Here is a 21,228-nt window from a genome sequence, read left to right on the forward strand (position 1 = left end):
CAGGCTTTAATTCCAACCAAAGACTACACCAGGTGATTTCACTGATTAGCACACCTTCAACCAGAGAGGAGGAACTAATCAGTGAAATCACCTGGTGCAGCAGTGTTTCAGGAAATGTGTTTTTTTTTTTTAATTGAACAAATCCATGTACAAACCTCATGGCTTTGAAACCATCACAATAAATCAATAGGATCAGGTGCTTACCAAAGACAGAAAAAAGACAAATCAAAACAGAAAAGAGATTACAATAATAGTACATATAACAAAAAGAAAAAATGATAATAATAACAATAATAACTTAAAGGGCTAGGGCTTTTTTTTAAATCATATTCTTCTATTAAACTAAAAAGTTCCAATGCATTTTTACTTTTCATGACTTTAAGGGCTTTCATGTAAGAAAGAAACTCATTGTGGAAGACAGTAAACTTAGGTCTCACTTTCATATACTTGGATTTGTGTATATAAAATTTTCCAAGAATAAGAATGTTATTAACCAGAAAGTCATCTTTTCTATTGTCCATGACAAGTCCATAAACAATGTCCTTTTGAGAAAAGTTTTCAAGTTGAAAAACCTTTGGGCAAAGCCAGTCGTGTACATCAAGCCATAAAGCTTCAGAATACATACACTGGAAAAATAAATGATCAGTAGTTTCAATATCATCACAAAATACACAATTATTGGTTTCAATTCCAAAACGCTGTCGTATCAAAAAACTGGATGGATACACTCCATTTAAAATTTTAAAATGGATTTCTTTGGCTTTGGGAGTTATGGGGAATTTTAAATATTTCGTTCGTAACGTGTTAACAGTACTTTTCGAATAGATTTGTAAAATCGAGTTTCTATAAGATACTATAGGGTATGAGATGTTATCAAACATATTTCTAATTGTTTTGTTTGGGATTTTGACTTTAAAGTCACAGCCTCCAACTAAAAGTTGTGGGAGACAAGTGATGATAGGAGTAGAATTGGTTAAAATTCCTTTAATTAAACATAGGATAGAGTGAGGGAGGGCTTTAGTTATGGATTTAAATATGTTAATTAAATCATATCTAAGGCAGAAATTCTCATATGACATGATACAGCCACTACTATCAACTAAGTGAATCACTGACCAAATACCTTTGTCCATCCAGCCCTTGTTGAACAACGATTTGTTTTTAACCGTAATATATCTGTTATTCCATATCGTATTGTGTGGGGTAAAATTATGATTGTATAAGAGTTTCCAATATAAAAGGACCTGCTGGTGAAAAAGGGATAATTTAATTGGGAGTCTTTGAATAGTGAAATCACATTTAAGTAAAAATTCTATACCCCCTAATTTCTTGAATATTTCTCTGGGGATATGGTACCAAAAGTTATTATTGTTCAGAAAAGATTTTAACCAATTAATTTTCAAGGTTCCATTCATAAAATCAAAATCAATAGCTTGTAGGCCTCCATCTTTGAATTCTTTGGTCATCTCTGCTCTCTTAACATAGTGGATTTTCCTTTTCCAAATATAATCAAAATTAACCTGATTGATTTTTTTAATAGCTCTATTAGGAATAGCAATTGAGTATGCCGGGTAGATACACCTTGAGATGCTTTCCATTTTAGTCAAAAAGATTCGACCCAATAAACTAATGTCTCTCAATAACCATGAGTTAAGTCTAGTTTGGCATTCATCTATTACCTTCCACACATTCATATTTTCACTTTCAGTTGAATCTTTAGATATATGTATGCCCAAGTACTTAACAGTGGATTTTATGGGAATGTTGTATGCCTCTGTTAAATGACTTTGATGAATTGGCATTAACTCACACTTGTTCAAATTTAGCTTTAGACCAGAGGCTTTTGAGAAAGTGTGAATCAATTTTAGTATCTTTGGGACTTCAGTTAGCTGCTTCATAAAGATGGTTGTATCATCTGCTAACTGGCTAATGATTACTGGTTTCCCAAACACCTCTAACGGAGCGATGGTAGAATTTTTAATAAAGATAGAGAGCATTTCTGTAGCTATTATAAAGAGAAATGGAGAAATAGGACAGCCTTGTTTAACCCCGCGTTTGATTGTAAATCGGGGTGATGTACCTCCTGGCAAAGAAATAGATCTATTTGTGTTTTCATAAATAGATTCTATAATGTTTCGAAATTTATCCCCAAAACCCAACAACCTTAAACAGTGGAAAATAAACGGGTGCTCAATTGAATCAAATGCTTTATAAAAGTCAAGAAACAAAATAAAACCGTCATCTTCTATTAAATGACTGTAATCTAAAAGGTCAAGCACTAAGCGAATATTGTTGTGAATGGATCTACCCTTCATAAAGCCAGATTGGGAATCACTTATAATTTTATGTAGATTCTTTTTTAATCTATTAGCATAAATAAGAGTTACAATTTTGTAGTCGTTGTTCAATAATGTGATTGGTCTAAGATTATCTAATATTTTGGGGTCCTTACCAGGCTTGGGAATTAAAGTTATTATACCTCGTTTCATAGTAGAAGGAAATGTCATACTCTCAGTTGCTTCTTTTAACATATGAAAGAATGGATCCTTTAATAGGTCCCAAAAATGTCTATAGAAATTTGCTGTGAGACCATCACTACCTGGAGATTTGTCTAAGGACAAACTCTCTACTGCTTTATCCAGCTCATCAGAAGTAATCTCAGCATCACACAACTCTGCGAACTCATCGTCTATGCGGGGAATAAGATTTTTGATATGGTTGAAGAAAGAGTTAGCATCATCAATAGAAAAGGCTGAGGAATATAATTTACTATAGAAAGAAACTACTTCCTTAGCAATCAAGGCTGGATCTGTATTTACTTGATCATGAATCAATAAAGCTTTGATTGAGTTTCTCTCCTGCCTCCTCTTTTCTAATCGACAGAAATATGATGTGCTTCTTTCCCCTTCCTCTATCCATTTTGCCCTGGATCTTATGTAGGCCCCTTCAGCTTTTCTAAGATAGATTTCATCAAGTTTAGTTTGCAGAGTTTGTAATTTATGTTTATCGTCATCAGTAGGTGACGTCTTATTGCTGCAGGTGTTTATTTCTTTAATGATGTCAACTTCTGATTTGTTACTCCTGTTGAGCAATTTTCCAAAATTTATAGAATATTCCCGAATTTTAAATTTTAAGAATTCCCATTTAGAAATATAGGATGTCACAGATTCATCAGTCATCACATTAGAGATTATGGTTTTAATGCCATCATAAAATGATTGGCATTTTAGTAAACTGGAGTTGAATTTCCAGTACCCTTTGTTTCTGCAGCAAACACCAGGGGGTTTAAAAATCAACTTAATAACAGAGTGATCTGTGAGAGGAGCTGCTGACATACAGCAGTCAGAGACAAAGTCCATCACAGAGAAAGAAATTAACCAGAAGTCTATTCTTGACTTTGCTGCATTATTTGGTTTGAACCAGGAATATTGCTTGGTGTCCGGATATTTAAGGCGCCAAGGATCTAACAAGTTGTGAGTGCTGCAAAAATCAGATAGGATAGGGTTATAAGAACTGTATTGACATTTGGGAGGATATCTATCAAGCCATTCGTCAGTAACCATGTTGAAATCACCCCCCATAATTACATGTGCAGTTGGATATGTGAGCTTAAGGTTTTCAATGGCGATAGAAACATCCGAAATTAACTGTCTATTTTGAGTTAGGTTATTAAATCCATAAACATTGACCAGAATACAGTATTGCTCATCAATGTTCAGGAAATGTGTTATTGCATCGCCTACTTGTGACTATCAAGTGTAGGAAAAGTAACGTTGTTTGTGATCAGAATCATACTGAATTGTCACTTACCTCCTTAGCCTTAGCTAGTGGAATGATATCAGATTCCAAACAATCTCTTGAAGTGCAGCTGTCCAGGCTACAAAAATAAAAATAAAATAAGGAAAAACACACAGTCACTTGCCCACAGCAGTTGGCAAGTAAATCCTTATGAACTTTCACTGTTCGGTGTTAGCCTTGGACTTGTTGTTGCGAGACTACCTACCAAAAAAGAGAGAGTGATTGACTAAAATTAAGATGAACTTTATTTATTCCAAAGGGGAAATGTGGTCATTGCAGCAGCAAAGAACAGGATATAGATAAATATAAAATAAAGAAAAAATTATTGGGTATTAAAGATATACCTTCATTATTCTATTGGCTAGAAAGAATCCTTGCTTTGTTTGTTGCTTTGCTTTGTACAGATGTTGGCAGCTTACAGATTTAAACATTTACAGGCCAGTGCAAGAGTATTTTTACAGAATGTACAAATGTGTTTGGTTGGCTACTCATGTTATAAGATTTACAGAGCAGCTGGTCAAATGTAAATTGTTAGTGATTCCCACTATCAGATTTGCAGGTGGAAATAACACATGTGCAGAGGGAGGCATGGTGGAAATACAATGTCAGTGTCTTCCTCGCCATAGCAGGTCTACTGGACATAGGAACTGATCAGAGGTGTTTGATGATGCGGCTAGAGTGAACAAATCAATCAAAGTGCTATCAGAATTGTTTGCCTTTTGGTGTGAAGCTTATATTTCTAGATATGGTTGAGCAAATTGCTCTCGTTGAGCCATGCTGTGGTGGGCGCTGTGGTCTTTGGCCGAAGTTACTGGCAGTGAGTTTAATGTACCAGCGTCATGGCAATGGTCTTGCTAAGGGATTATCCCAAAATGAGAGTGAAAAAACACGATGATACCAGATTATCAGTGTTATCAGTTAAAAGTAAACTGAATGAATCCCTTTGATATTACAGCTTAAATACTGTAGACCGATGTCTTAAAACAGCTCTGGAGATATGCTCAGGTCTCAGTTCTCCTCTATTTCCCCAAAGTGTCAACTTGTTCACTATGGAATATAAACATAGAATTATTGTATGTGCTCTTACCATTAAAACGCACTAATCCTTCAATAATCGATGCAAATACACCTAAAAATTAAATTGCTAAATAGATTCTGCATTGGGCCATTGAACGTAGCACACAAAGTGCTTGCTTATACGCTAAGTTTAAATTCAGTGAGTGAGTTATGAGACAAGGCTAGCTGGTTTGGTTGACCAGGTGGTTGTGTTTGGAGGGCCCACAGAGCAAAGATGGTCCTTTTGTGTTTCAGGGCCAGTGTCACAGTCGGGTTTCTCTGAGCTCTGATTGGACCAGATGGTCCTTCCCTATGTCTCTCTGACCTTTCCACAGTTACCATTTTGTCATCTGTTTCCATACCTTCTTGACCAAACTTCTCAGCAGGCCAGATGGCACGACTGGTCGGAGTTTGAGTAATTCAGGATTTGTAGGAACAAAACGTGGCAGATAGTCAAGGAAGGCCTGTGCTCACAAAACAGTATAAGAGTGATGCTTTCCTGTCCACTTTATTATCAAAATCAGCAGCACTGGCATTTAAAACATGCTTTGAGTTTGAGTTTATTTTAGCACGTCATATTTCTTACCTATTCCACTTTCCTCTAACATCTAATCTAGGTGTCTGCATTAGTATTCATCATAAATAGTACACCAGATCCTGTGGACTGGTAAAAAGAAACACATTCATTCTCAAAAAGAGAGATGTTTTAGAGTGAGATAAGGGACTCCATAGGTGTTGAGACTTCCCTGCTGCAAGAGAAAAGCACAAGCTACTTAGACAGCTATTTAGATATTCTTGAACAAAGAGACAGATTTGCAAAGTGGCTGTTGCATTAGTAGCATCCAGAGAATTGACCACAGTTGGCTCCGCAACATGCAGTGTAAAGGGTAGAAGTCTTATTTGTCTAACTATGGTGGTGATTTTATGTAAATGTATGATAACGGTTATCCATATTATTATGGTTATTTTTGTTATTATTATGCATAATATATTAGAACTGATTATTGTACTTACATCTGCTGTTAGCTATGGAAGATTATTGCTGGAAATAATTTGAGCTCAGCTGTTTTTATCTGTGTGCATGTAACCACAGCCTCTTAGTTCTGTCTATGTGAACATTTTTGCATTTATGTTATGTGCCTGGGTAAGGTAATGGTGTATGGGAGTGAGCACACATGCATGTATGCCGGCATGCGCGTTCCTTTGTTTTGAATTCCTTTGATACACACAGCGAGGCACTGTGGGGTACACACATGAAAAGGTTGCTTGTAGCGACAGAAACTAAGCAACACCAAGTCTTTATTTTAAGCAAGTAGGCTCGCTCTGATGGAGAAAACGTTCAGGTGCAGAGAGATTTAATAGAGAGAATAAAGAGTGTTTCATGTGAGGCTGATGCCTTTCACTGGTTAGAATAAGCACAATGTAGGATAGGCTGAACCTTGACGAATGTTTGAACTGTATTTTTAAGTGACGTGTGTTTTTTTTCTGGCGTTCTTTTTTGTGTCAAGTTTAGCATTTTAGGATTACTATATTGACAGGCAATGAAATGATGTCAAACATCTTGGCTAGGTGACATGTCAGCCATAGACATCTTTATACAAGCTAAGACAGAGTACAGAAACTAGCAGGCTTGCTGGTTGCAAAGATAACGGTGCGTCTTCATCTTAGAACAGTGGTTCTCAGCAGGGAGATGAGTTTTGGTGGTCACAGGGTGATTTCTACAAAGCACAAACAATACAGAAAATGTAGTATTTAATAGACTGTATATGTGTGTATGATATTTTGGTCAGATGACCTAAGGCTGCTTTTAGTCTACTGTTTGGGCAGGATAAAAAATATTTTGACACAGATTTGGTGCACAATAGCAGAATGTCAATCACTGGAATACATGTCAGTCCACTGTCACGTAAATATTTACACTATTTAAGTCTCAAGCCATTTTATTATCTTTGCTCCCTGTCTAAATTTAAACTGTTGTGTAATGTATTTGCACAGTAAATTTTTGAGAACACGCCCTACTGTTTAGATAGGGCCAGTAAGTGTATCTTTACTGAGGACTCAGTGACTAATAGCCATGCAATGGTACAATGTTTGTGTCTTCTTCCTGGACACGAGTCCCGTGGTGACGATAAGAATATCCTGTTAGGAACAGGAACAGCTCGGTAAACACAAATGTTTACTTAGCAGTCCAGCCAAAACCCACACCAGGCTTAGGCTGTACATCAGCAAACTCTTCACACTACTCCGCTCTTATCAAATATTCAACGCAATCATGCTCTTCATATTTTCATAACCTGCACTGTGTCCGAGGGGGTTTTCAGCATTGTTTACCAGAGCTGTATTAGTACATGAAAATGATCTGCATAGACAAAACCTTGCTTTTTGATAATTGAAGGTAATAAAATGTCATTATCTGTGTTTGGCTTTTATTGCTGACCATGCACTTGGCTGAGAGGACAGCTTATGCTGCTAGTGTGAGACAGAGGATGAGGCTCAAGTGTGGAAGCATGTTCTTCATCACTATTATTGCCTCACATAAACTTTTAAACTCTGTGCCCTCTATTTTTGGGATGGCGGATGGCAGGGCTTTGCACCGGCCAAGTGGTATTTTCTTTGGGCTCACAGTAGAGGGGTGTGTCAGTAACAATCAAGCAGCTCAGTGCAATTTTGATGTCAAGAATTATGGGGGTTTACGATTGCGTCGCCCGTTGAAAGTTGCATTGTGAGTTCTGTGCTATTTTCGTGGCTTTAGTGATGCGCGTATGAACAAATCCTATTCAAAAGCTTACCAACCCTTTGTGTGGATAAGTTGGCCAATTTGACTTTTATATAAATCCCTCAAGCAGGAAAAAATAAAATGCAGCATTTTTCACTCTAACTATATATACACATGTGGCTGTGCTGTGAAATGATTGTCATCCAATGTAGAACTGTCAGTCAGTATGGGCATGACGCACAGAGAACTACAACCGTTATGGCAAGAAAACCTCCTTTATAGATGTTTAAGATAATTGGTTTATACAATAAGTGGGTCAAATATTTAGGCTAGAAAACCAGTAGGCTCTCTTAATTTGATAATCTACTGTAGGCCCAGAGCATAAGGAGAATAGTGCATAATCTCTGTGTGATGCCTACATAATACAATCTCACATCACCTGGATGTTTTGGCAAACAATGTAACTTGACTTTTTAAATATTACATAATAAGAAATGATCCTCTATAGATGTCAGAGACTGGCTGGTGGCTGTGCTCCTCTGGCCACCAAAGTCAGTTGCCACGCACTGTACGCTCACACCGTGTGCCTTTGATTCATGAAAATAGAGCCCTTTGTCTTTGTTACACCATCTCAGCATTTTCATAAGGAAGAAGGAAGAAGTCTTTCTCTTTTTCCTCTCCCTTCCTCCTCACCTCCCCCCTCTTCTGCAGAGTTATTGATTACATCAGTCCCAGTTTTAGACAAAATATTTTGAATCTGATTGTTTGTCATTATTTTCACATATGATGATTGAAAGTAAATCAAGCCCTCAGGCAAGCAGATCAAAACCACTTGTCACTTAAAGTTCTGGCCCCACACAAAGTTTTGAGTCATGGATCTCAAAAAAATACAATTCTGATGTTGCTCAGATGTAGGGAAATGTTTGATTGGAGAGTAATGACAGTCGAAGATACTTAAGTGTTCTCAGATTTCTAATGCCTGTAGTTTGTGTGAGCAGCCAGTCGACACCTCCCCAGAGCCCCTCGCTCTGTCAGAGGGTGGATGGGGAATGTCCACTAAATTCTCCAGATCCTACAGAGGAATTTGAACTACTGACAGCCTCTTTCACAGCTGGACTTCTGCCCAAACTCCTGAAGGCCTTTCTATGGAATGTTTTCTCTCTTGGTGAGATGGGACCAGAAGGCCTCACTCTCAGGACACTTGCTACTTTGAGTAGGCGATGGCTTCAAACAGTTTTCTGTTGACTTGGAGATTAATCGGAGCACCAGAAAAGCCATATGTAGTTCTCTCAAAACAAAATATGTTTGGGACCAGGAGATAGAATAAACTTTTGAAATATTGTAATTGAATTGTAACTTCCCAGTTTCTTCTAAGTTTGTTCAGGCTATACTGCTGTATTACCGCCTTTACACTTGGCATTAACGTGTCCTGTGTGATTGGATAGTAAACGGATAGAGCAAAAATGTATAAAATCCAGGTGTAAGTGTATCCATTGACGATCCGATCACCAAAACCACCTCCAGAGGTCAGGGAGGTGTTTGGCCAAGCAAAACAAGGTGTTAACTGTCAGTTTTAAAGTGTGTAAACAGTGTTTTCAACATGTTGTCAGTTTACAGTTTATTGACAACTTATTGACATTTCATTTAGCTTTTTTTCAGGTACTAAAGTCTCTCAATCTAGTGTAAGTTAATGGCACTGCAACATTAGCTGACTTTTATACTTCTGTCTGACTATTGAGGCCAGGTTTCAAACTGTCTCTCCCTTCAGTTGGTGTTGGCACAGACACATCGCGACTCAAAAGAGCATGGATGCACTGTGTCACAGGTGCAATGAATTATGGTCAGTGTAGTTCACTAACACGCTTTCTGCGCTGGCAGCATTAAATGTTGATTGTTTGAAAACTACATCAGTGAGAACCACCAGCTCCATGCATCTCAGCACCCGAAATCAATCCAAAACAAATTTCTTTATTGGTGGGCTGTAAATTTACCTGGGCAGGGCGCCCAAATATTAACATTGTAGGGGAAACACTTGTGTAAATATTATGAGAAGAAGTGACATAGGCACCAATCTGCATTTTGGTCAGGGAAGTTTAAATCTGTTTTCAAAGTGTACACCAGAGAAGAATTTTCATGTCATGTTTTCATGTATGAATGTAATCCAGCTAAATCATATCCAGACACAATCTGGATATAAGACATTAATGCTAGGTATAAAGGGGGGTGTATGTCACAGCACTGATTTTATACACTTGTGTTCCCTCTATTAAACAGAGTGGTGTTTCTAGAGGTTTCTACTGAAATGACTCTACTGACACAATCAAACATTGTGGTCTAAGGTCAGGCTTTGGCACAGCACAGTTGTGCTATGAATAGACTTCCCTTTTCTTTACAAAAGGGATTTTAGACATGAAGTCATCTGTTCTGAGGATCCACAACACAACTGTTAAGCACCATGGTGACACTTTTAACAAGTGAAAAACTGTTATTTTACTTTTTATTGACCTAAAGCTCTCTTCAAACAGCTGTAAAAAATGATCATAATGTTAATATAGTGATGATAATAAAATGATAGTGATAGGCTAATGATTATGATAATGTTTACTTTGAATAATGTAGGCTAATATGACTTTTTTAAGGTTACAAATAACTAATTCAGACAGTATCAAAAACAGTTTGATGTTTGATGTTGAAATGTTCAAATATTACAAATAAAATCACCCAAGGAACAGATTCACAGAATAAAAAGTAAACGCAAATGCTGGACTGTGGAACCCGCTTGGACTCAACTTTGGACTTTGGAACCGTTTTATACACTGGTGAAAATAATAAATCTGGGAGCTATAATGGTAGACTATTTGACTAGCCAGCTATACAGCATGCAGCCAGATTGGCAGCTAATGCTAGCAGCCTAGCTATGTAACTATGTAGCCTTCTTCACTAGAGTTGCCAGCCATCCCTTGTAATACAGAATCACCCTCTAAGTAAGAGAAAAAGTGGTAGCGCTTAATGAATCAATACAGAACATGGTTTGTTCTGTGTTTTTTGCTAGGGTGATCAAAATGAGAAAAGGCCAATTATGAATCGCCCACAGAAACAACAGACAAGACAACAACTCAATAGAATGAAAGAGAGGGAGAATAAGCGAGGAGGTAGCTATTTGCTTCTCAAAAAGTCACTAGGGGAGGGGCTATACACTGTGATCAGACCTCTTGGATTAGACAAGCAAGTCGCGCAAATAGCCGTCAGCTGTACCAATTTGTCTGCAAATGTTTTGCGAGTCAACACATTTTTCCCAATGGTCCAAAAAAGTAGCTAGATGTGTCACTTTTGAAAATGAAATCGCTAGGAAGGTGTAAATCTAGTGACAAACTTGCCAAGTTAGCAACGGTGGTTGCTGCTGCTGTCAGTCATGCAAATCTGCAAAGTCAGCATCCTCCTCCTCCAATAGCCCCTTTCCAGGAAAAAAGGAAAAAGATATCCAAACATATAGATGATCTCATGCAAACCAAGCAATCTATAGACTTTTGAAATATGGAATTTGCCACTCTGGCACTAGACTAATTGTTAAGGCCAGTCCAATTACTATTTGTAAACATGAACAACTCCCACAGCAAGAAAACAGAGAGGTAAAACCTGAGCCTGTGAATGAAATGAGAAAGATATGGCATTCTCTGTGGTGCAGCTCCAGATGCTCCATTTTGATAACAATACAAGTTCAGTTGTTATTTTTCTGGCGAAGGAGGCTGTCTGAACATGCAGAGGGACTGCCTGGGGATAAGGGAACATTTTCTGGTTCAGACCTGATAACACTATTGTAGAATAAAGATCATTTGGGTATAAAAAGTCAAACATTCTGAGGGTCCACAAAAAGATGCTCTTGTTCACTGTCTGTGGAGCAGCTTTAGACTTTAATGTTAATGCCACCTTCAAGCCAGAGTTCACATATCAGATTTTTGTAGACAATAATAATATATGAATTCATATGAATATATGGTTTCCATTTCATATCTAACTAGAAGTTGTAGACCACTAGAGCTGAGCAACTAAGAGTTAAAGCTAATTTATGGGGGGCTTACAAGGTTGACTTATGGGAAAAAGTAGAGCATAAAAACCTTGAGTACACTGCACTGCATCTTACCAATGTTGGACTGAGGAGATGACAGTCATGCTTAGTCATGAACTTGAAAAATGTAAATCTTTAAAACTGAAAATAAACTCTGTGGGCTCTGGATGGTAGCTGTTTTATGCTGCAGAGGGCATGTTCCACTCTGGAGTCGTGGTCTTTAGGTCACGTAGTTTCTTTTATTTAGACATTGGCATGAAGCCAAGCAGTCATTCCTTGTTTGTAATGCTGATAATGTTCCTGCTAACCCAGCCCTTGCTCATGGTTCCTCTCTGCCCACACATTACAGCTATCTGTGGCAGAGGAGATAAGGCACAAACTGACAGCTGACACACACACACACACACACACACACACACAAACAAACTCTTCTATTTTTATGACAGTCAGTCCTTCAAGGATTTTTGTGTGTCGCAATTTGCAAATGTGCACCAGCAGGTATTGGTGCATGGTCAACTCGTCTTTGTGCAGAGGGCAGATTTAATATGCTGACATTTTGGCAGGGAGAAATGAGAAAGTTGTACACCATGAGTGGCTGTAGTGTGAATGTTTGGTTGCAAAACCCTAGAGGAAGCAGGAGTGAGACCTGTTGTGCAAACTTCCCCATAAAAGTGCATCCGCATTCATACAGAAATGTTCTTGTTTCCTTCATTTCAGGTAATTTTCTTCATGGTGCATGACACCCCTGCCATGTTTTTAGGGGTCAAATAGAAACCTGGAGTGTTTACACCCTGTTTAGTTTATGTGGTTGTGTAAGAATATGCTAATCAGGCTAATTTCTGCAACAACCATCCTTTTGGGCTGCTACCAAGGTAGCATCAGAGTCATTGCTTTGAAATTCAAATACAATCAGACCAAAAACAGAAAAAGAAAGAATTCTGCATTAAATAAAGATACGGTACATTTCTTGTAAATTTAGGACATTTGACCAGACATTGCAATTTTACATATACACTCTATCTCTAACCTTTGAAAAAAATGAGTAGAGTACAATAGAGTAGAGAAATCTATGTTATCCCCAATGGGGTAATTAGCTTCGCAGCAAGCAGTTAGAATACACAAAAACATCAAGGGAACGAACCACACATTACAAAAACACAGACAGTATCACACAATATAGAGCCAACAAAAAGCTGTAGTGGTGTACACAGTTTTCACATTATTAAATTAAATTTTCAAGCAGGCAGATCATCAAAATGTGTCCTGAGAAATAATTCCTCTTTGCAAAAATAAATTGTCTAAACTTGCAAAAAAGGAGATTTTTTGTTATTGCCATGGTTTACAGTTTTTCTGAAAAGTCATCACATGTTCAAGCATTTGTGGTTTCAACAACCATAAAGAGCCTATTGCCAAATATTGGAGGGACTTAAATGCATGCAATAAATCTGCCACCATTGCCATCACAGCCTTTGTTTGGGGGGATTTTCCATGAAATCTTGATTTGTTTCCTGTCAGCCTGGAAAGTGATGTTTTAAAATCAGTAGAGTGGAGAAATATGTTGTTCACAATGGAAAGATGGTATACGGCTGCTGTAGCAGGGCTGGGGGCCTTTTTTAAGCAACCTAGAAACAATGTATTATGCTGCTTTCCCAGCTTACTCACACTCTACTAAATCACTATTCCAAGAATATTCCTCTCCTTACGGTATCTGATTTGTACTGTTATTGTACTGGTAGATGTTGATGTAATGTTTAGTTGAATTCTCAGGAATGTAGATCAGATCAGATAGCTCCGGGTTAGGGTTAATGGTCAGGATTCCATATAGTTAGTGTACAGCTTCGGGCCACAGCCAAAACTCCCTGGGCCTCGGCCAAAAACCCAGAGGTCATAAGAACTGTCTGCCTCCACTGTTTTCTGGGTCATGGGAAAATGCTAAAATTCTTTTGCTTAATCACAGTTTGAGCTCTGCTGCTCTACTTGGTTTTAATTTATTATTTTTAGAAGGGAGAGAAGAGGGAGAAAATAAGAAGAATGAGAATGTACGCTGTTGCCATCTGGCATTCTGGCAAATGCTAGAAATGGCTGGCCACTGTTTGGCTCGCCATCACTTGGGGGAAAGTTTAAATTTAAAACATTTTGGGGCAAACATCAAATGCATGTGTAAGTTTTATTCAAACATGAAGAAAATAGAACAGAGAGATGGAGCGGACATGTGAATTGTCGCCCAGATAAACCCCAGCATTCGCAAGCGGTGGCTCATATCATCCCATCAAGTTACCTCCCCAAAAGTTGACTCAGCCTCCCAAAGACCTTTGGAGGACGCTAGAAGTTAAAAATAGACTATCTGCCGTCAGCTGGGTAGCATCCCTACTAGTATTTAAAATTAGTATTCAGGACAAGGGAAGCTGATGTGAAATTATCACGACAGTTAGGTCAATTTCATCTCAAAGCAAGAGTTTTCCTTCCTACCTATCCACCATATAATAGATGCATGTGAATAATTCTGCGTAAACACTCAGTGATAAATGGACTCAGGTCTGACAGACTGGCCTGTGTGTTTGTGTTTCAGGGGAGCTTTCTCTGAGGTGGTCCTGGCAGAGGAGAAGAGGACCCAGAAATTGGTGGCCATCAAATGCATCCCCAAGAAAGCATTAGAGGGCAAGGAAAACAGCATCGAGAATGAGATTGCAGTCCTGCACAAGTAAGTGGGCTTCTCTGCATTATGAATGTGACAGGGGTTTGTCATATTAGCACTTATAGACCCAACAAGTTGGGGGGTTTTTTCAATGGAAGAGCAAGTAGAGAAGTAAATCAGATCTATAGCATGATGTGTCTTGCAATTAAATCAGAGAATAGTTTTTCACACCAGTCTCTTAATGTAGTTTTATGGTAGCCATGCATTTTTACCAGTAGAAACTACAGGAAAAATACGCAGTTATTCCATGCTGAATATTGGATTTATAGCTGTGAAATAATATCACATAAAATAATAAGAAAATGTGATGAGATGGCATTTCTTAATTAGGAAGCTACCACAAATAGCTAGCTTTTTAGCTACTAGTTAACATTACCACCAATTTGGCTGCTTTGATTCACATAGCTTACCAACATGTACAGCTTGCAGAATAATAATTTTCAAAGGTGTATGACAGTAATTCCCATAAGCACACATACACATGCATGCCCAGTAGCATGCACACCTACAAAAACTACTGCACATAATTCCTCTTCAACCAGCTAATATGCAAATTTTCCTTCTATTGGTACAAGAGATTTACAGATACATCACAATTTCAAGACAAAGGCAAGACAGTGACAACACTTCCAGTAATTGTGGAGCGGTTCAAATACCTCTCTTTAGATGTGGGGAATTATAGGCCATGGCGGAAATGGTTGAACTACATCGGGTCCTAAGTTATTTTTAGAGCCCTTGTTGCCTGGGTTATGGGAGACACACAACTGTAGCCAATATACAGCCATCCCTGCTGAGGTGAGGATGGTGGAATTGGGGGGGGGGGGGGGGGGCAGTGATTCATTTACAGATTTTACAAATGGGGGTAAACTGGAGTAAACTTGGCCTGAACATCACTGCTCACTGCTCCGTTTCATTACTCATTTTAATAGGCCCTCCTTCACTTTGCGTCTGTACTTAGTGATACGTAGCGCCTACGTCACGCAAGGGGCCACTTGCAGAGCAGGGGGGTCTGAGCGGGGGCCGGAGTATTATGCCTTTAAGCAGACCTAATACTAAGTACTACTAATAAGTAATAAGTAACAAGTGTGCTTGCACTTTCTAGGTGCTCAGGTGGAGGGATTAGGTGAGAAATATGCATGATTGGAGTGAGTGAAACTACACTCACTGAGCACTTTATTAGGAACACAGTGTTCCTAATAAAGTGCTTGGTACTAATACTGGGTAGGTATCAGCTAGCAAAGTGCCATCTGCCTCCAGGTTGGACGTGTTGTGCATTCTGAGATGCTTTTCTGCTCACCACAGTTTTAAAGAGGTTATGTGAGTTACTGTCGCCTTTCTGTCAGCTCCAACCAGTCTGGCCATTTTCCTCTGACCTCTCTCATCAACAAGGTGTTTTCGTCCGCAGAACTGATGCTCATTGGATGTTTTTTTGTTTTTCACACCATTCTGTGTAATCTCTAGAGACTGTTGTGTGAAAATCCCAGGAGATCAGCAGTTTCAGAAATACTCAAACCAGCCCGTCTGGCACCAACAGCCATGCCACGGTCAAAGTCACTGAGATCACATTTTTTCCCCATTCTGATGTTTGATGTGAACATTAACTGAAGCTGCTGACCTGTATCTGCATGATCTTATGCATTGCACTGCTGCCACATGATTGGCTGACTGGATAATTGCATGAGTAAGCAGGTGTACAGGTGTTCCTAATAAAGTGCTCCGTGAGTGTATATCACAGACCTTTTAACTCCATAAGATCTGGATCGCAGCCTGAGGTCCTTGGACAGGTTCCTAATGGCTGTTCAAAGGTGATCAGGCTTTTGATATGGCAGTTCCTCAAGGATAAAGGATCACCATTCAGGTCATATTATTACATATATTAGTGATGACTAAAGTGGTACTTTGGTCTGGCCTCAGATCAACAATCCTATTCTGAGAAACTGCAGACTGTAGTCTGTAGTTTCTCGGAATAGGATTGTTGATGTTATCTTTGTGATACAAGTACCCATAAAAGCACTTTTATATAGCCCTAAAAATTCAGAATAACAGTTTTATTTACATGTCGCTGCTGTCAGGTGAAAGCTTTGTATCTCCTGTTTTTAGCTTGACCACTGGGCATTTTTTAGTTTATCCAATTGGGTTTGATTGGGTTTCATCATCCCAAGGGTTGTAGAATGTTCTGATCCTGTAGAGGACCATGTGACCCTTCAATTGATGTTAAAACATGAAAAAGACTTTGAGGTTGATACTGCAGTCAGTAAGGAACAGTTAAGCCGTTTTACTGATTAGTGTTGTCATTATGCCAGAATTTAGATATCTATACCTCTTGATAAAAATAAAAAACTACTAGCTAAACAGCCTAGACACAGCCCATGTGAAAGACAATTAAATGAGAACATTTAAACCAAAAATGAAACTAAATATAAAACTAAAAATAAAATCAAATATAACTGCTTAAATGTGGATGTCTATGCAATGTCCAGAGTAGAGCACAAAACTCACACATACACATGTGTCTTATTCGCTTTGAATTGTGAGCAATACCCATATCTAAAATCTACTTGACTGCAGGGTCATTAAAAGCAAAAGTCCATGAGCCCTCATAGATTGTTGATTTCATCACCAGAAAGCCCTCTCCAGTCCTAGTCTGACCCACTCTCCCATTCTCTCCCCTTCCCTTCCTCTGTCCATTGATTTTCTGGGTTCATTCAGAACAATGTCCATCTTGGAGTATTTGACTAGCTCCATTAGCTGCACATGTCAGAATCGTGCGTAGCTACAGCAAAACAGAATCAGTGTTAATGTGACAGTAATGATATCCAGTCCATTCTGGCCTGTTGCATCATCCTTGGTCTGTTACCTATAGAGCCTGGGAGTGGCTGGATTTCATGGTAATGAAGTGATTGAATGATTAACTTATGCGCACATAATAGTGTGTGCTCAAGTTTCATAAAAAGTGTGCGGATACACAGATATAAGAATAAAATCCAAAACTGAAAATGTACAAAAAAATCAAAACATAAAAACAGAATACAGACTAGAAGTGAGCCAAAAAAAAGTATTTTTCAAAAATGTTTTAAAGGAGGTCAGAGTTGGCTAGCCTGATCTCGAAGAACAGGTCGTTCCAGAGCCTTGGGGCCCTGATGGAGAAAGCTTGATCACCTTTAGTCTTCAGCCTCGGTTGTGGAATGACCAAAAAAGCTGCCGGACGGTCTCAGGCTGGGTTTGGACTCACAGGACCTTACACAGAGATACAGCTAGGCACTAGTCCAAAAGGTGCCTTAAATAAATCAAGAAAATGAATGAATGAATGAAATTGAACCCTTCCCCATGAGGTGGGGGATGATGGAAGATGCGTTTGAGAACCCGTCAACCTGCCAATCATGCCGCACAGTTTCACCCAACAGTCAAATGTGATCCTTACTGGCTGTGGAGGCTGCAACGAAGCTCCCTAATTGGCTGAACTCCTTATTCTGATGCCCCATGAGACCCGTGGGTGGTGACAGGGGTGAGCAGATGACTCATTTTCTTTCTCTGTCAGTCAGCCTGACCGCTGTCTACCTTAAGTTACCATACCCACGTCACATCTCTCTCACACACACACTTGTGCAGAAATGCAAGGTGGCCACTAAACTCTAATACTGTTACGACATGTGTATATCACCTTATATAAGCGTGTGTGAATGTGCACGTGTGTTCACATGCGTTCACGTGTGCATGAGTGTGCCTGCTCACTTGGCAGGTGTAATACGTCATTCATGCTCCCATGGATCCATCTATTCTTCCCCGTAGAGTTAAGCAGATGAATGAATGTGTCCATCCTTTGTCACAGGCTGGATATTAGTCACTGTTGTAATCTGACATGAGCTCATGCTGACTCATAGACAGCTAACTCCAGTACAGTAGAGACACTTGGCCTTGTGCTGTCATTGTCTATCTACCTCCAACTCAACTCAACCCACAAACACACGCATGCGCACAGACAAATATATATTCCCACACATGTACATGAATAGGTGAGACACACTCTCACACACACACACACACACACACACACACACACGCACACCCACAGAGGGAATGGTAGTGTATTAAGAGAAAATGGGAGAGAGGTTGGAATGGAGGTGACTGTTAAATTGAGAGTAGGGAAATTGGTTGCCATCAAAGTTGTCACAAGGGTTTTGCATACAGTGGCACACAGGGCTTCACACCCAGATGGACCTTGCACTTACCCTGTTGCAGAACATACAGACTTGCTCAGATGATTCATTTTTCTGATGCGCTACAGCACAGCTTATTACTGTTTTCTGTGGGATGGCTTGCTCTGGTGCTTGCAGCATGCCTTCTGCCTTCTGACCGGCTTTTTCCATTGGTCGAAGTAGGAAAATATTTTTCAGTCTTTCAAAATGGAGTAGGCAAAGGATAATGTTAGAGCATGAGGCAGAGAAGCCCATGTCAGAGGTTTTAGATGATTAGTAAGTAACGAGTTTTAGTCTAGTTGCAAAGAAAATGAACTAGCAGGTAAGGCAAAGCTAGGCAACCTGTAAGCTAGTTTAGCTTAGTGGTTTGTTTCTCAGCGGTGCGATATGCCTTACCTCTTTGCATGGGGCTATTAACTTTATGGTGGCACATGGCTATATAATCATCCTAAATCTGAATAATATGCATTGGCCTAGTATATAATCAAATATTAAGTTGCAACACTTTATGTTAAGCTGTCATGATTTCATAAAATTGTCATGCTAAAATGTGACTATTGATCAACCACAGAGTTGTAAGTAGTATGCGAGTTGCAGGCCTAGTTGTTCCAGGTGTATTTCCTCTGATAAGCTGTAATAGGGAAGGAAAGTGAAAGTAGCACTTCTGCTTGTCACGCTCATGCCTACAGCAATTCCCATTTATTTCCCCAGTGACAATTGTAATAGAATTTCTCATGAAATAATTATGTCATTAATTTAACCAAAACACATCTCTTATTAGAGGATAAAGTTATGAACTATAATATACATGTACAATAAAGTACATTGCAATAAAACCTTTAAAGAGCAAGCCAGCAATCAGTGATGAGGTCAAAAATGTATGTGATCCTTAGCTGTTTATTATTTGTTAGAAATGTAGCTTATTGCATCATCAGAGAAAAAAATAAGTAAACAGTAGTCCTACAATACGTGTGATAGTGTGCATGCAAGTTATTGACGAAGGTCTCATGTGACTGAAGTTGCACAAAGCCTCTCATGTCATTGCAGCACCGTGTTGTTTCCTCTGTGCACATTTGCCTGAATGTGTGTCAACATGTCTGTCTCAGAGTGACAGCTGTGTGCATATGTGTAGATACATACAGTATCTACATAGACAATGTGTGTATGTGTCATGTCTGGCAGCATTTCTCTCCCTCAAGCTGCAGATACAGATACCACTAAGGTTTCACGAAGGACTTTCATCCCAAAATGCTAAAGTTCATCATTCAATATCCTTAAAATATAGAACATCCAGTCAGTAAAAGTTACCTACTATCCTGTAAAATGTACCACAATCTGCTCTAAGGTCATTTTGCAAGAGTAGGTCGCCCTTTTTTCAAACGATAGATTGGAACAGATCTCTTCTATTGTAGTTTAGTGGATACTTTCTTTGTGTTTGTGTGTGTGTTGTTGTGTGTGTGAGATATAACCTAGGCATGGTAACTTAAGGTAGACCCTGGTTAGACTGACTGGCAGAGAAATAAAATGCCCATCCAGAGGTGGTGACTCATCTGCTCACCCTTGTCACCACACCCATGGGTCTCATGGGGCATCAGAATATGGAGTTCAGCCAATTAGGGAGCTGTGTGCCACCACACTGGGTTGCAGCCTCCGCAGCCAGTAAAAAGACACATTTGACTGTTTAGCGAAACTGTGCGGCGTGGTCGGCAGGCTCACCAAGTCTCAGACCCTCCTTCCAACCCGCTCTCATCTCATCATCACCTCCAATCAAGCCGTTTTCTTTATTTTAGTCCCTATGGATGCCATGATGAAGTAATGTTCGCTAGCTGCAGATATATATCACGAATGTGAATAACTATATAATAATAGTTATTATTTTTATAAGAAGAGGGATGAGAACTTTAAATGTACTTTACTCACTGGATCTTTTATTTTATTTCCATCTTTCCCTCTCTCTCTGCCCGTGTCTCTCCTCAGGATCAAACACACCAACATTGTATCTCTGGAAGACATCTTTGAGAGTAAATCACACCTCTACCTTGTCATGCAACTGTGAGTATTCACGGCTGTGTGTGTTTGTGTGATGTGTGTTTGTGTGATGTGTGTTTGAAACTCCCTACCTGTGGTGTCTCCCACGCACTGCATGTCACATGCCATTAATTGCACTCTGTATCACACGTTCGCATGTGCGCGCACACACACACACACACTCACACACACAAACAAACACACACGCTTACATGCCTACTCATGACAACCACCGGGGAGTACGCCCTCACACCTGCAGCCTGTCAGCCTCCCACCCACCTCAACTACTGAAATGTCAGAGAGAGAGAAGGAGAGGAAGAGAGAAAAGACAGATGCAAAGATCTGGAGATGTATTAGCTGAGAGGGTCCAGAAAATAAATAATATATTTATTCATAGTCAGTGGCAAATCAGAGAAATGAAAGAGGGAGGCAGAGAGAGAGAGTGTAGAGCTCTCTCCTAACAGTATGACCGGGGGAGGGCTAGTGATTAGTCATTCATAGGCACACCCATGAATCCTGTTTTGAATGTCTATATCAATATTTCCCTACTATCTTTTAGAAATCAATGGTGTCTTCTGATAATATCAATCAAAGCTTGGTTGCCATCTCAGTTAGTAAAGGGACAAGATGGCAGTAGTTTAGAATGAAATCGATTATTAGTTTTGTCACTTTC

General features: G+C 39.2%; 1 protein-coding gene across 3 annotated transcripts in view; it reads left to right on the forward strand.

Moving 5' to 3' along the window:
* Nucleotides 1–21,228, forward strand: part of LOC139665468 (calcium/calmodulin-dependent protein kinase type 1-like) — a 46,665-nt gene that overhangs the window by 16,778 nt on the left and 8,659 nt on the right. For all 3 annotated transcript variants that reach the window (XM_071544484.1, XM_071544483.1, XM_071544485.1), the window contains exons 3-4: nt 14,206–14,337; nt 20,505–20,579. In XM_071544484.1, the coding sequence (XP_071400585.1) occupies nt 14,206–14,337; nt 20,505–20,579 (207 nt within the window). The remainder of the gene's footprint in view (nt 1–14,205; nt 14,338–20,504; nt 20,580–21,228) is intronic.

Source organism: Centroberyx affinis, unplaced genomic scaffold (genome assembly GCF_046629955.1).
Source record: "Centroberyx affinis isolate AG114_WGS23_722 - 3 ecotype Tasmania unplaced genomic scaffold, CSIRO-AGI_Caff_v1 ptg004593l_1, whole genome shotgun sequence".
NCBI lineage: Eukaryota > Metazoa > Chordata > Actinopteri > Beryciformes > Berycidae > Centroberyx > Centroberyx affinis.